This window comes from Salvia hispanica, chromosome 4 (assembly GCF_023119035.1).
Source record: "Salvia hispanica cultivar TCC Black 2014 chromosome 4, UniMelb_Shisp_WGS_1.0, whole genome shotgun sequence".
In the NCBI taxonomy this organism is placed as follows: Eukaryota; Viridiplantae; Streptophyta; class Magnoliopsida; order Lamiales; family Lamiaceae; genus Salvia; species Salvia hispanica.
In genome coordinates this window covers 28280486-28296440 of record NC_062968.1, presented here as the reverse complement: position 1 = coordinate 28296440, position 15955 = coordinate 28280486, and the positions used below count along the sequence as shown (strand labels likewise).

General features: G+C 36.2%; 4 protein-coding genes across 6 annotated transcripts; 1 reads left to right on the top strand and 3 right to left on the bottom strand.

Moving 5' to 3' along the window:
* Positions 1-2937: 2937 nt before the first annotated feature.
* LOC125222360 (protein TIC 22, chloroplastic-like) lies at positions 2938-6043 on the bottom strand. 3 transcript variants are annotated; one of them, XM_048124904.1, is made up of 9 exons: positions 5544-6032; positions 5237-5299; positions 4804-4878; positions 4414-4464; positions 4164-4223; positions 3999-4070; positions 3410-3445; positions 3197-3330; positions 2938-3087 (listed from the first exon to the last, which is right to left on the bottom strand). In XM_048124904.1, the coding sequence occupies exons 1-8, from the start codon at positions 5937-5939 to the stop codon at positions 3238-3240; spliced, it is 846 nt and encodes a 281-aa protein (XP_047980861.1). In that variant the 5' UTR covers positions 5940-6032; the 3' UTR covers positions 2938-3087; positions 3197-3237. The 3 variants fall into 3 exon arrangements, with proteins under 3 accessions (XP_047980861.1, XP_047980860.1, XP_047980862.1); XM_048124903.1 differs by having other exon boundaries at positions 2938-3330; positions 5544-6031; XM_048124905.1 differs by lacking the exon at positions 4414-4464 and having other exon boundaries at positions 2938-3330; positions 5544-6043.
* Positions 6044-6129: 86 nt separating this feature from the next.
* Positions 6130-8810, bottom strand: LOC125222361 (ribosomal RNA processing protein 36 homolog). Its single transcript, XM_048124907.1, has 9 exons — positions 8600-8810; positions 8272-8405; positions 8126-8192; positions 7636-7688; positions 7317-7371; positions 7153-7227; positions 6916-7033; positions 6534-6580; positions 6130-6437 (listed from the first exon to the last, which is right to left on the bottom strand). Exons 1-9 carry the CDS (start codon positions 8681-8683, stop codon positions 6330-6332), a joined length of 741 nt encoding a protein of 246 aa, XP_047980864.1. The 5' UTR covers positions 8684-8810; the 3' UTR covers positions 6130-6329.
* Positions 8811-10726: 1916 nt separating this feature from the next.
* On the bottom strand, positions 10727-11104 carry LOC125220834 (glycine-rich cell wall structural protein 1.0-like). The gene has a single exon (XM_048122968.1). It carries the CDS (start codon positions 11102-11104, stop codon positions 10727-10729), a length of 378 nt encoding a protein of 125 aa, XP_047978925.1.
* Positions 11105-13502: 2398 nt separating this feature from the next.
* Positions 13503-14026, top strand: LOC125224054. Its single transcript, XM_048127396.1, has one exon. It carries the CDS (start codon positions 13544-13546, stop codon positions 13823-13825), a length of 282 nt encoding a protein of 93 aa, XP_047983353.1. The 5' UTR covers positions 13503-13543; the 3' UTR covers positions 13826-14026.
* The last annotated feature ends 1929 nt before the right edge of the window (positions 14027-15955 follow it).

Below are 15955 nucleotides of genomic sequence, written 5' to 3'. Positions count from 1 at the left end.
AAAATACTTCTTAAATTGTGATTTGGGGTTGGCTAGTCGTCAATCGGGTAGCTGAGTGGATGCCTATGTTTCAAATTTTGTAAAATACTATAGTACTATCTTTTTATTATTTAATAGTAGTATTAAGAAAATTTGTGAAGCGTTGTGCGTATATATACTTCTATATTTTTAAAGTTGTGTGAAAGTTAAAATACTACTACTATTTAAATATTTTATTATTACCGGCAATTAAACCATCGTATGTTATTGTATAAAGATTGTCTAAATAAAGTATAAACTAACATAATTGAAGGAAATAAAACTTCTAGAGAAGTTTATTACTAGGAAAAGTAATTAATTATTAAAGTCAGCACCAACATTTATCTTGGATAGTATAGTTGTACTCCCTATATATGGCATTTATATAGTATAACAGAAAAAATAAAATAATACAGTATACGTATATTGTTTCAAAATGTTATAGTAACGGCAGTAGTCGAATTAATAGTGAACATCTCGTCGTTTATGCATATAAAACCAATGGAGATGATTCTAATCTGGTTAATATAGTAGTCTCCTCAATTTTAAATTAATTAGATTACTATATATGTACAAGTTTTGAAAATAGGAAGAACTAAAAGTGGGTAAACTTTATTATATAAATGTATATACGAATCTTGCAAGTAGGATTTCGGCATATACCAACAACTCTTAGTTGCTCTGTCAACCTTACTATTGTACACCAAATCTTTTGTATTTCAATCCCCCATTTTATAAACAAAAATACAAAATGTGTGTCATATTCACGTCTCATCATTAACAACGACGAAAGCAACTCTAGTTCGAAATTTTATGTACGATCCATAAAGAAATGTTTTATATATATATATATATATATATATAGAGTCCCATTATCCACAAATCCACTCTTAAAGACCGAACTACCGAACTCTACCAAATTAGGGCTTTTAGATCTAGTTTTTTATGGATAAGATACAAAAATTTATAAATTATTTTTGGCTTCATCACGAGCCTATTTTAATTCATCTGAAGGTAAATAAGTCATACTAACATGTTACGAAGATTTAACTTCGTTCCAGAATATATTACTTCATTCTAGTAGGTTATTACTTCATTCTAGTAGGTTTTTACTTCATTCCAAGTAGGTTTTTACTTCATTCCAAGTACGTAAATGTGGTTTACTGTCCGTCGCGTTCGTTCTTTCTCTCTACAATATCTATCACCAACGTCATGGCGCTAATATGGTTTAATAAACACATGGAATAATGTAATAAATTATTGGAATGAAGGATGTGTAGAAGCATTTGAAGTACAGAATGAAGTAATAAACCTATATAATGAAGTAAAATGGACTTGTAATGAAGCCGAAAAATTTTTCACAGCAGCACATCTCATCAAAAAAACTAGATCTAATGGCCCAGATTTAGTCTCTAGTTCGGTCTTTAAAATTGGTTCGACATTGATCACAACTCTCTATAAATGATTTGATTCAATCTACTTAAGTCTTCTGTATATTTCACCACTAGGTCGATTTTAAAATTCAAATTCATTTCAAAATAATCAGTATACAATTTTCAATTCGAAATGGTTCTTGAGCCATGTGACTGACAACATGGTCTTAATTCAAGACTGCTCATTTTGAAAAACTTTTGTGAAAAATGAAAAATAAAAAAATGACTATCTAAGTTGGTAACAAAAATTAATCATGATCACTAATAATTTTAGTATCATTTCTTTTTTTTATCAAAGTCAGATTACTACATAATTAGGTCTGATAATCACACCACACCAGAATGAATGAATTCAGTGTTTTGCACAAGGCACCATACTCAATTTATTAAGCACGTTAGGATATCGCAATTATCGCACTAAACATCAAAAATATTGGTGGATGATTTCCAGTTTTAAGCTATATGTTTGTTGCTCTTACAAATGATTAAATCTTGAATATGGGGCCATCGAAGTCGACTGCTAATCTAGATTTGAGGGATGAATAATGATGTTTAAATATTTTATTGAGATGATGTTAATCATGGATATATGCTGGCTAACGAAACAATTAAGAAAAATAATTATAGCCATCTCTCAAAGTTGATAAATTTGGTAAACTATTTAGGTAATTTGGGAAGAATTTGGAAAACTTCAATTTATATAAATCCCCCAACTTAAATCGATATAAAATTACGACTGTATAAAAGACTATTAGTCGAATAAATTCAGATAAAAAATTAAATACTTTCATAATGTGACAGTGACATAGAGCCGGCTAGAACTTTTATTGGCCTACATTTACAAGCCAAATGGAAGATTCTGAGTTACTTTCGTCGTTATTTTTAATTAAAGTATAACTAAATAGTTATACAATTATATCAATAAAAATCTATACAATCTAAATTAGCCAAATACGTGAAAACCCGAAAAGGGTATGACTACAGAACAAGTACATAAAACAAAAAAATACCAATAACAAATACGAGAAAGAGCTTGAGAATCAAGTAAGGAAATTTACGTGGAGTGAAATATTTATTTAATGGTAGTAGTTAAAACTAGCATTAGTCAAAAGAAATCTACACCAACAACTCTTAGTTAGCAATTTAAAGTATATAGTAGTAATATTTTTTGATAGTTGTGATTCTCTTATTTTTCTACAAGACTCCACAGATTGAACCATCAATGGCATAACAATGACCACTGAAAAAACTGTTAAGAAATCAAATTAGACAATTTGATAATAACCACCATTGTTTATCTTCAAAAAATTTCAGTACCCAACAGCAAAATAACACAAACACACACACATATCTCCTTTTCATCATTGTGCTTGATGCGACTAAAAAAAAGGTGCACAAATTATGCAAAATCATAGCATTGATTGCAGGTGTCATGAATGATTATTGTGCATTTTGAGAAATAAACGAAAGTAGAAAGGGGAAAAACTGATCAAAAATATATAAATAAACAAATATAAGGATACAAGGGAAAGAGGAAAAGGCTTTGGTGGGAGTCTTCCCAAGCCCTACAAAATGGGAACTCAGTTCTCGGTTCGAAAGTTGGTCTATAATCAGCTGGACAGGACAGGCAGAATAACTTTGTATGGTCATGTGCGGCAGAGGTCGGAGGGACCAAGATTTGCAGATCGACTTTAGTGATTAAATTAAGCACATATCGACAAAAATGCAAACATGCATTTACTCACCTATATGCTGTATAGTGAAATGGAAGTTCCGCGATCAATCTTTATACTTTCGCAACCTCTTGAATGTGTTGGGAATGGCTTTTACCAGGTGGAATGAATATTAAGTCTTCCCAGCCTGAGTTCTTCTTACTTATCTGCCGTATCAAAAATTGCTGTGAGTCATTAGAATTCCCACTAAAACTCATCAGACATAAGAAGTTGGGAAGCAATTACCTCCATTTTCCTAAGAACATCCTCTAAACTCCCGACCTGTCAGTGATGTGAAATTACATTTGAGCATGAAAATTACATCCAAAAAAATGAGCACGAAACTCTCATTTCAATATTGTTTATCAGGCAATCTATGAGTCTTCCGTATTTAGCTACCATCTCAGCACTATGTTTTAACACATAAGTTTGAGCTTCATTTGCTACCATGGCGCTTCAGTTCACATAACAAACTGTAAAATTTTTAAACTACATAGAGAACATCATACAACGGTATAGGTACAAGTCGGAAGCTCCAATTACCCCGACACTGAAAAGCATGGTTTACTCCTATATAACTTCATAAGATTTCAGCTTTTAAGGGCTGAACCAGTGCAAATGGTAATTTAATTTTCTACAGGTCTCTTAATCTTAAAATCGAGAATGGATAGCTGTTTCTCAACATGTAAATACACAAATTTTAGATATAAAAGTTTATCATGTCACAGAAATATGAAGTCATTAAACAGCCATTTCTCAACATATATCCAGCCTCAAACAATTAGTAGCACATGCTAAAGAAGAACTAAACTGAAGTAGGTAACAAATTGCATACCAAGATGTGCTGAGAAAGACCCGGTCCTCTGGAAGCCCTTGACACTGTTGACAGTGCTTTCTCTATATCTTCCTGTATAATAAGATGAACTTTGTTATGCTTAGAGGCAATTCAAACAGATTTGATTAATTTTTTCTAACCAGTTCACGTGCAAAAGAAAAGTACCTTCTGAAAATAAATGGGGCAATAGCGCTTGTTCTTTTTCTTTACGACAAGGAGGTCTGACTGCACTTGATAAATTCAGTGTAAGTTAGATAAAAAAAAAAAAGCATTGATAGGAAAGGCAATTATGTATCACAAATATAGGGCATACCTCCTATACTCTGTTTTTCGCTAGTAAAAAAAAACAAAGTACTACCAATTTATCTTAAAGAAAAGTTGTAACTTGTATAGCATGTTATTCCCTTAAATGTACCTGAAAAACAGGAACTCCATCAAATCCAGTCTTGACATCTGATGCTCTTATCTGAACATCATAGAATGTGAAGTACGTGAAGAAAATTTTTATGAGCAAGGCATGAGCAAGAAAGTAAGATTTTAAAATTGATAACAAGCAAATGAGTCTTAGGTGCAGTTAAACTTTGTTTATGATTTCAAATAATAAAAGCATTTTATTCCATCAAAATATATGTGTGTTTTGTGTACATGTGAGAGTATAAAAGTAACCCCCTCCCATACTTTTATTTAGTATATTTTACTACTCTTTTCTTGTTTTTAAATACTATCGCCCATTCATTCTTATTTCTACCATACATTCTTTAGTATTTTCCACTCTGCATGACATGCAAGCAACTCCGGCACTGACCTCCAATGCATTCTTAATTTGAACAGGATCAGGTAAAAACCGGAATGCTATCCCTTCAACTTTCAACATATAGACCTGCAATTAAGGGACCAGAATCAGTTCTTAATATTGTCAGTTGAAAGGAAAAGTATAAATTTTATGTTGAAAAACAGCTACAACTGCCTACTTTCCTTCAGGCTTCAAACAAAAGCCCATATTTCCCACACAAGATTTTTCTTTAGAGAGTCAAAGCCATACTCGTCTATCAAAATTTTCAGCTCAGTACTCGCAAAGTTATGCACATTTCTTCGATGTATATCAGAAGGAACTACTATTCTTAGGAAACTCTGCTTTTCATTCAGTCACCACACAAACTTAATCTTGACATTCCTTCTCGATTGTCAACAACAATACAACTTAAGAGGCCAACAAATAGTCTACGCAATGTACCAACCTGGTCAAGAGTTATCGGTACCACCTTCACCCCGCCTTTCACTTCCCCTCTCCTTGATCTTACCTACAAATCGATCATTATAACAAAACAACAATTAGGTAAACAATTTCTACTTAAGACATATAACCACAATTTCAGCAATCATTCCTTAACAATAAGCTACGCAGAAATTTACTCTTTAGCAGCATATAACTGGATTTCAGTTCACGGTAGCAATGCAAAGGAAAATGTAAATCGTACACACATAGAAAATCGAAATTTCATCAAATAATTAACCTCAATCGAAAATTCATTTATAATAGAATACCTGAGCTAGAAAAGCTTCGGCGTCTTCTCTCCGAAAACAAAGCAACCCGATAGACTTGACGCCTTCAGGATCAGAAACCAACACGAATTCGTTGTTCGTGTTGCTCACCGTGTAGACCGAAGTTCCGGCGAGCCTCCTAGCTACATGCGCCGAATTGAGCGACGCCTCCGTTGCGGCCGCTTGCTTCCCCTGGCGCTGAGAAACGGAGGCGAAAGGCAGAGACAACCTCGGCAGTGGAGGCGGAGGCAGGAACGCCGGCAGAGCAGCTCCGGCGAACCGCTTGGCGTCGTCGAGCCGAGTAGCGAGCTGAGTGCTCACTCGGTGGAAGAAGGTGGAGAGGGGGAGAAGGGGATTGGGAGGTGGGCCCACCGAGGGTTTTGCAGATGATGACTCCATTGTCGTTCCCTCAATTCCACAGTGGAATTTCTGTCAAGATTATATTTCTCATTTGGGCCTACGTTGGGCCTATTTATTCAGTCATGAACGGCCCAATGTTACTTTTTCTGCACATAAAATGTCTCAATGTTCTGATCACAAATTCATAATTCATATTTTCACAATTATGTATCAAGAGTGAAATTGTTAATGCTAAAAATTCCACGTTTTCGAATATATTACTTATATAACTACAGTCTCATACACAATTTTGAGTTTAGTGCATATCAAAGCTTTCAAACCAACAAAATTAGCCGATTCAGTTATGATGCTACTCATAAATACAGTAACAAGAAAAGTCCAGCATCTTTCTTTTTCTCAAACCCCCAATAGTGTAGTATGCCCGTCAACCTACTGGTCCCCTTGCTCAGTAGGGCGTCGGTATGGCATGAATCTGTGGTCCTTTGCAGCATTCCTCCGTCTCTTTTTCTCGATAAAAGACTCCAGTTTGCCCGACTCCTGTTTAATTATAAGAAAATTCAGTACTACAATTGTCAATAACAGCAACCAGAGATGGGTTGTTTGTATCGTTATGTTACTGATTAGTTCGTGTACCTTGAGCTCCTTGAATTTCTCAGCAAGCTTTTGCTTCTGAATTTCAGCTGCAACCAAACACAAATGATATTGTTATAAACAAATCAGTAGTGTGATAGAAACTTATTATTCCTAAACCAAGTAACAGGGACCTAACCACTCAAGGAACGGGAACAATCAATAAAAGATAGTACAAACCAAAAGATTTCTCCACATCATTTTCTCTTCCTTAGTTCTACACACCAAATACTTTAGCATCAACCCACATTTTAAATAACTCGGAGTTATGCTCTTTAACATACCATTCATTAATTGACAAGCAAAATTTAGTAATTAACGACCAATCAACATTCTATATAGAAGCAAGAGACAGAGAGAAGCAAAGAAGAGGGGTAGTGAGTACATTTTTTCAGATAGTAAGGTTGTTTTCCTTTCTTCGCAGCATCCCTCTCTTTCTTCTTATGCTCAGCCAAAATGTCCTTCTCTGTACGCTTCACTGCTACTGACTTCAATTCTTTATCCTGGTCCAGATAAAATATATAAGGACCTTAAAGTTCAGAATCGGTATCTACTTGCACATGGCAGGCATTGATTAATGAGTAGAAATGAATATAGATAAGAACTTTGAAAAAGCACTTACAATCCGAGTTAATTGGTCTTTTAGTTCACCGACGGCTTTGGGATCTTTTGTTTTCTTCATCTGTTTCTTAAGTTCCTATAGGTGCCACAACCACAACCAACGTAAGCAGAACATTGCACAAAAGCATCTATGTTTGAGTAACATTTCGAAGATTAAATGAGTACCTCTTTTTCTGCAGGAAGAGTATTTTCATAAATAAAATTATATCTCTTCTTGTGCCTACAGATTCAGAAGATAATGTTAAACATATATATCATGAGGAAATAGCTAAAAATGTCATCTCATGAGGCATTATTTTTTTATGAGCAAACGAATAGATATCAGTAATAATTATCCTTGCCACACTAGAACAGCATATCTACTAGGGTCTAGTTTCTACATTTTCATAATGCAAGCACATATACTGTCCCTTAACGACATTTCTGAACACCTATAGCACAACACAAAGCAAAAAGAAAGCTATATATGAAAGTAAAAGCTTACCCATCCACATCCAGATTGCCGCATAATGATTCAAAACGAGGATCCCGTATAACCTGAAGATGAATAATAAACTAATTTTAACCATTGTAATCTGGTGAGCAGGACTATTTGTTTAGAAGGTAGAAAGAACAAGCACGCAGAACCACCACGCACTTGGAAAAATTGAGTGGTGCATAATTTACGTAGATCACACATATTTCAATAAAAGCTGTCCGTCTAACAGACACTTAGTATAACCAGGACCAAGTTAAAAGGTCAGCATTGCATAATGGAATGAGCTAGGGAAACTAATTTCAAGATGAAACATATGGTTACTGATCCAATATCTTTGAGAGGTAGAAGACCTAGAATGAGCTTCAAATTATACAGAAAACTAGAATTCATTGAAACATTCAAAATTTGTGCCAACCTAGTACAACACATTATACATTCGCCCTTCTCCCCTCCTATATCGATTGAAAAATTAGAAAAAAAAGCACAAAATACCAACCTTTTTAGGAGCTTGAATAACTTCTCTAAATCTACTAATAGGCTTCTTGCTGCTGATTTCCATCGGCCTATACAAATATCCAAATTAGCAGTGAGAAATAGTTTCCCAACAACACAATGCAGAATCAAACTGTAAGAACACAAGACCTATTCTTATTAGCTCGACCGCCCTTTTTCTCCGGCTTAGGCTTCCTAAAAACCAAATCAGAACCATCAGACCTCGCCCTCTGCAGCTCCTCGAAAGTTACTTCAGCTGCAATCTCACGTTTTATAGCATCCTCCTGTACAAATTCAAAGACTTTAAGCTACCGCAATCAAAATGTCGACCCAATGCACGTGAATTATATGCATAAGCAACTGAAAAAAGCAAGAGGTTTCTTATCAAAATACACAAACCAAAGCTTTCAATAACCTAAAAACTTCCAATATGCGACAAAAGAAGATATTGGAAATCAATTTGGGGAAGGTTACTTACTTCATCAGAGGAAGATTCGTAGTCATCACTGTCATCGAATGTGATTTTAGTAGAAGCTGCCACCGCGGGCTCCGATTTCTTCATCTCAATTCTAGGAGGGATATCGAATTCAATTATTGAGTAGACTACGAAAAATCACCGGCGAGTTGCGATTTCAGCGCCGGTACCGTTGAAGAAGGCGGCGACGGGAGAAGAGGGATTTTGCGAATTCTTTCCGTTGTTTGCTTCAATGCATTATTTTGCTATTTTTAGGCCTGTAAATTAGTGGGCCTCTTTTAATGGGCCTACTATTCTTTTTTTTCTTTAGAATTGGGCCTTATTTTCTGTGTTTTTAGGCCTATAGTAATATTTTTCTTTATAAATATTAGGAGTGGGGCATGTTAGGGTGCCACCACCCCTTAAAATAACACCATATCACCATTTCTAGCCAATCATTTTGTACACGTGGACGAATAATAAGCTGCCACGTGGCAAAAAAAAAAAAAAAAATTCTGGAAAAAGACGGGCAGCAATCTGCATTGTTCTTTAAACAACAATTTTTCTTGAACAGCAATATCCGACACACTATACAGCAATCTATAGATTGCTGTCTACCGTATTGAATATTGCTGTGTAGCGTTAATAATATTGCTATATAAGCGTTGTCACGTTGTCATTTTAAGAGGAGTTGTCATTTTAACACAAACCTATTAGGAGTACTATCTATTTTTATATAAACTTTAATAAATGGTTGATATTACTTTACCTAGATGAAGATATATTATGTTTATAGTCATTTCATGCTAGCTACGCACTTTAATTTTAAAAAAAAGCATGCTTAATTTTTCCAACTATAGATCAAAATCGTGTTCAAGATAAGGAGCACTTCTAGAATTCTGATTCTTATTCATTCAATCAATTAATTCCCTTTTTATTTACTTTTTTCATTTGTTCGGAAACACACTACTTATGCACACTATAAAATAATACTAGCATCGGTACTGAGCATTTTCACCCATTTTTCTCAAACAAGTTAAGCAAACCACACACATATGGCGGCGCCGGCGATGAGGCACTTGAGTGGCGGTATCCCTGAGAAGACAACCTCCATAGGAGAAATCGACGAAAATTGGTTCATGAAATACGATACAGACAAGGACGGCAAGATTAGTGAGAAGGAGCTGCGAGTGGCCATTGGAGAGAAGGGAGGGTGGTGGCTCCGGTGGTATGCCGCCCGCTGCATGGCCGCAGCCGACAAGAACTGTGACGGCTACATCCAAGGAGATGAGCTCAACTCCCTCATTGAATTTGCTAGAAAGCATGGAATTGGCTAATTAACTAAGACTGAGTAGCTGGTCCCTTGCAAAGTAGATTAGCATGCCCCCACGCACGTTAATTAAGTAGCTAGGTTTTGTACATTAGAGCATCCACGATACAAATAGGCCAGCCATTCTCTCTCCCTGCCACGTCAGCAGCACTAAAAATGCACCTGCCACATCAGATTTAGGCCAGCCATAGGCCAGTCGCAATAAAAATAATTCAAAAATACTACATTTACGGAATTAAAATTACGATTAAATTACGGAATTAAATTTACGACACATATACGAGAAAATTAATTCATTTCATTAAAAAAAAAGTACAAAGATTAAAAAAAAATACATGATTTTTTTTTAAAAAAAGGGCTTCCACACACGAGCCCTCTCTACTCCTCGTCCCGCCCACTAGTGAGCCGGGCAGAGGGCGTTGGCGTACAAGGCCGAAAAACGGCCGACCGCGGCCCCGATGCGCTCCCACCCCTTCCGGCACTCTTCCCCGCCGAAGTCCTTCCCGTGCAAGCGCTTCCCCGTAGGCCGCTCTTAATCTTAGCCCACATGTTGACGACCCGCCGGTTGTTCGCAACCAGCGGATCGTCGCACACCGTCAACCACGCCTTGGCCACCCTGGCGTACTCATCCTCCGTCCACTTCCTCCGGGCGGGGGTGTCATCAACAGCGGGCTGCGACGACTTCCGCCGACCGCCTTGGCCTTCCCCTTCGTCTTCTTCGCCGCGGCCCGCCCCGCTGGAACGGGAGTGTCCGGATCCCCAAGATTGATCCCCATGTCATGCAATGACAAAAGGTCATTGCCTGTGAACTGCGTCTCGACCTAGGTCGACGTGTGAGACGAAGCCGTAAAAAAATCCAGAGAGGGACCATAGACCGTGTCCCCCCCCCCTCCGGTGACCCCTGCATCCCGGGATGCATCCCTCCCTGCCAAAGAGGCATCATCCCCATCATCTGATGCATCATCTGCTGCTGCATCGGGGGCATACCCCTCCCCGCCGTTGCCCTGTCCGCCGCCCGGCATACCCCACGACATCCCCCCCCGGTTCCCACCCCCTGCGCTCCGGCCATCATCCCCATCGCTGATTCCAAGGGACGTTAAACCCCGGGCCCATCGGCCCCATCCGCATCCAACGGTGTACCGAGTGAAGTTCGAGATCCACTGTGCCGCCTCGGACTCGGACTCGTTGTTGTGATTCATCGCTCGATGATGCTCTTGTACAGAAATTTAGAGAGAGATAAAACTCGTTAGAACAAGTGGTGCAAATGAAAATGAAACTAAAATCGCGTTTATATAGGTTTTAAAAAAAAAACAAAAAAAAAAAAACGAAAAAGGGCGCTGGCCGATCGGCACGCCACAATGGTGGCCAGCGCCAGGCGATCGGCTAGCCCACGCCGATTTTTTTGCCGATTTCGGGCTGGCCGGCTGCAATGGTTCGGCTAGCCGACCGGCTAGCGACACGAATCGGCTAGCCAGTTGGCTAGCCGGCATTGTGGATGCTCTTAGGCTATGTTAAATTACTACTCCTTTGTTACTTTGTTACCTTTTTTCTATTTTGCATGAGATTGGGATGGAGCTTCTATTAATATCAATATATCTCATCTTTTCACACAGAATCTGATTCATAGATGGAATACTCTTGATCGGATTCGGATTGCATGATAATATAAATAATTTGTTCTATTATGTTTCAAAACATAGTAATCGATTTGTGCAAATAAAATTCTACTCTCCTGACTACAAATGATTCTATAAAAAAACCCGTATTTTGGTCGGAAATTATTTTAATAAATAATTATGAAAATAGCTTTCTTTTCCACGATAATTAAAGCATGGATATATATACCTGGCGACAATGTAATAACAATAAATAATATAACTTCTTTGTATGCGAGTTTCTTCTCTTTTTTTTCAACGATAAAAGCATGCCACTATCATATCATTGTTGGTTGAAACTTGAAAATATCCGTGTAAGGGAGCAAACCATATCCCACATCGGAGAATGAACAAGACTTGCAAGTGTATAAATGGGCTACCCCTACTTCATTAGTATGAGGCCTTTTGGGGAGTACCCCAAGAGCAAAACCGTGAGGACTTTGCCCAAAATGGACAATATCATATTAATGTGGAGTTCGGGTGTGCGCCACCGAGACCCAACAATCTGAAAGCATGTTGTGTTGAAAAAATGCTTGTTCTTTTTATTACTACTATTAAGCAATTCGTTGAAAGGATTCCAACTGCCGGACCATTAATTGTTTCGGGTAAAAATTAATGATTGTATCAAAATCGTTTTCAAGACTGAATCTGATACGAATTAAAGATCTATAAATTTAACACTTTTAAAAAGATGGTTGATTTGGATTCTCTGTGTCGTCCACGATGCCGGATTCCTTCTTACCATTTCATGGGGTTATATATGGTAAAATTATTACAAATCTTTATATGAAAGAAAGGTCGTTTACTATTTCTTTAAGAGTTTTCAGGTCGTATTCAACATCTCAGATATGTACAATTTGTTTCTTTGCTAGTTGTTTTTTTAATTTTCTAGATAAGGTTGCTTGTTTCGTTGGTTTGTTAGTTCTTCACTTCTTTGTTGTTGAGTTGTGGCCATCTTGTACCTTAATTTCATGTTGCGGGACTTTTAGTTCTTGTGATTTGCTTTCTGGTTGTTGTTGATAAATAAAACTAAACATACAAATATAATTATTTCACATCAGTGTTCATAGAGAACTGAAATCACTATTTAAGTCTCATGGACCTCTCCTCATATCACAATTGGCTTTAGGACGAAATACATGGATATCTATCATGATATCGGAGCAGGTCGCCGACTATAGACTAAATTTAACTAACTCGGCAGTATATCTGGACTGAAACTGAAAAAAATGATTGACTCACCAGTATATCTAGACTTAAAATTTGGGCCAGTGGTCCAACAGAATTGAAAAAAGTTTAACCCCTCCAAGTTTTGCCTTGAAGGGTTTAAGGGAGGATAAAACCATATATTTCTATCGATTGTTTTAGGTTTTGACTATTTTATGTACTCCCTCTGTCCCATTAGAAATGCAACGTTTTCCTTTTTAGGTTGTCCCACTAAAAATGAAATGTTTCCTAAAATGGAAGCATCACTCTCTCTACTTTTCTCTCTCTCTTACTTTACTCTCTCTTCATTAACTCACAAAACAACACTACATAAATCCTTATGCCGGAAACCAAATGTTTCATATTTATTGGGACGGAGGGAGTAACTTTCTTACTTAGTCACTCTATGGCCTTTGAGCATTTTATTTTCAATATTAAAAAAAACCCACAAACACAAACACAAACACAAACACTTACATGTGCAAGTAGCAAAATACCCTCAAGATTAAAATTTTAGGATAAACAATGCGCAATTACTAAAATACCCCTAAAAATTGGCCTCTAGGAATGGGAAGATAAGTCGCATATACCTAAAGAGCTAATTAATTAAGTTAAACATGTTATCACATGCCACCTCTACTTGTTATGATTCTCATTCCCCAAAACTACAATATCTAATCCTTATCAACTCAAATAAACCCTATAAAAAGAAGGCCATACCAGCATTTCCTTCCCTACACCAACAAAGAAAGCAATAAACACACACAATAAACACGCATGGCGATAGCAAATCGTGCAGGCAATCAAGGAAACGAGATCACGGTGGAAGAGTTCAAACGATGGCTGAAGAAGTTCGACGCCGACAGAGACGGCCGGATAAGCGTGGAGGAGCTCCGGCAGGCGATCCGCGCCGCTGGGGGATGGTGGTTCTGCACCCGGAAGGCGAAGCGCGGTGTCAAGATGGCCGACAAGAACCTCAACGGCGCCATCGACGATTACGAGATTAATAATCTCGTCGATTTTGCACAACATTATCTAGGTGTAAGAATAACTACTTAATTAGTGTTCCTTTTTTCGCCGTCTTTTTTTTGGTTACCGGAAATAGTAAGTCTGTGTGTGTGTATGTAATGTATGTGTATATATGCAGCTAAGTTCTGATCAGCAATATGCATGAATCTATGTGTTAAGTACATATAGCAAGCTCTTTGGTGATTGGAAAAGATATATACTATGTCATGTGTAAATATTACTTTTGTCATCTTTTGTTGTGTACAGTATTTACCAATTGGGTTGATGAACGCAAAATAAATTAAAAAAATTCTACTATTGGAAAAGTTTCACTCAACATATTTTTTAAAATAAATACTACTCCCCTCCTATTAGTAAGAGAGAGAAAGAAAAAAATGAGTAAAATAAGAGATATGAAAAGAAAATAAATAGTGAAATTAATGTCAGTGGATTGTATGGTCCATTTTCTAAAATGGAATTTTTTTATTTTTAGAAAATGAACAAAAAATGAAAGAGTTTCTAATTTTAGAAAATAGAGGGGAGTATATGGAGTATATACGTACTATTTCTGTTCAATGCAGATAACCTTATGAGCATGAGTTTAAATGTAAAACTGATAAAATGCTAAAAAGAAAAAAATATTAAAATATTATTAGTTGAAGGTGGACAAATAGAAGAGAGGAAAAAAAGTGATTCATATTACCAAAAATTGAAATAGATACATTTTTTTTGGACGCATCAAAATGGAAATATCTGCCTGTTTAGTTTTAGATGAATAAATTAGTATTCTAAATTAGCTGGTATATCGTACAAAATTTCACACGGAAATATATTTAATTAATTTGGGAGTAATTGTAATCCCAAAAGTGATAAAAGTGGCAGTGGTCATATTTATACTTTTTTACTCATAAAATTTGAAAAAACGATTTGTATTTATTTTAGTGTAAATCTAAAGATAGATATATTTTATTCAAAAATAAAAAAATGAAATTACTTTTGGGGTACTATTAGATCTAATTTAGACTAAAAAAATAGAGATGAAGAGAAGAAATTGTGAAAAAGTTTCTATAAACAGAAATGAAATAAATTTTGATATATGAATAGATAAAAATTAAAAATTGAGACTTTTTTCTAGATGGAGTGAATTATAATTTTGAAATCAGTCTGCTAAAACTTATTTGACCAGATACATTTTACTTTGTTCTTCGTTATTATGCAAAAGTAGAAATATGATCACTGCAAATTAAACAAAACAGGAAAAACTTTCACAAAATAATAATAATAATAATAATAATAATAATAATAATAATAAATATAATACAGTAATAATTAAGAAATAATAACTGTCAATATATAAGCATAAATGATTAATTGGTTTTGGGCAGAAATCCTTATCGCAATAAACGTTTATAATCTCATATGAACATATACAGCTTGAGGAATAATTTGGCTTATGCAATTTGATTTCTACAATATTGAATAATTAACATTGCGATAAACTCTTGAAGAATATTGAAGCTCACGTGCATGCGAACGTGAGACACGACTATAACACACACACACACACAATATCTTGTTATGTATCTCTTGACAAGACATCAAAGAGCATATTCGTATACAATGCACTTTATTTAATTAATCCAAAATAATGCATGAAAGATACATAATCACTGAGTTAGTTAACTTACTTTAGTATCTCGATTTGGCACATAAACATTTTTTATTGCTTTATTTGATTCTGATTCAATTTTAGGAAAATGATTAGAAGTCACACAATGCATAATAGAATCTGATTCCACGAGAAAGTTGGGTAACATGTAACACGTTCCACCCAAATCACAAACACGAATATTAATTACTACTCCACTAATTACATTCAAAAATCTAATTTTACGTACCACGAAATAATTTCCTCTATAAATTGTGGGCAGATGATGAACAAAGGTCATCACACACAAACATACACACATACAATAGTAGATATAGAAAGGAAGAAGATGGCATTCAAAACAAGTACTCCCCGCAGCAAGGAAGGAAAGGTTGAAGTGACCATGGACGAGTTCAAGAGATGGTTGAAGAAATTCGACGACGACGGAGACGGGCAGATAAGCATGGAGGAGCTCCGGGAGGCCATCCGCGCCACTGGGGGCTTGTTCAGCACGGCCAAGGCCGCCCGCATTT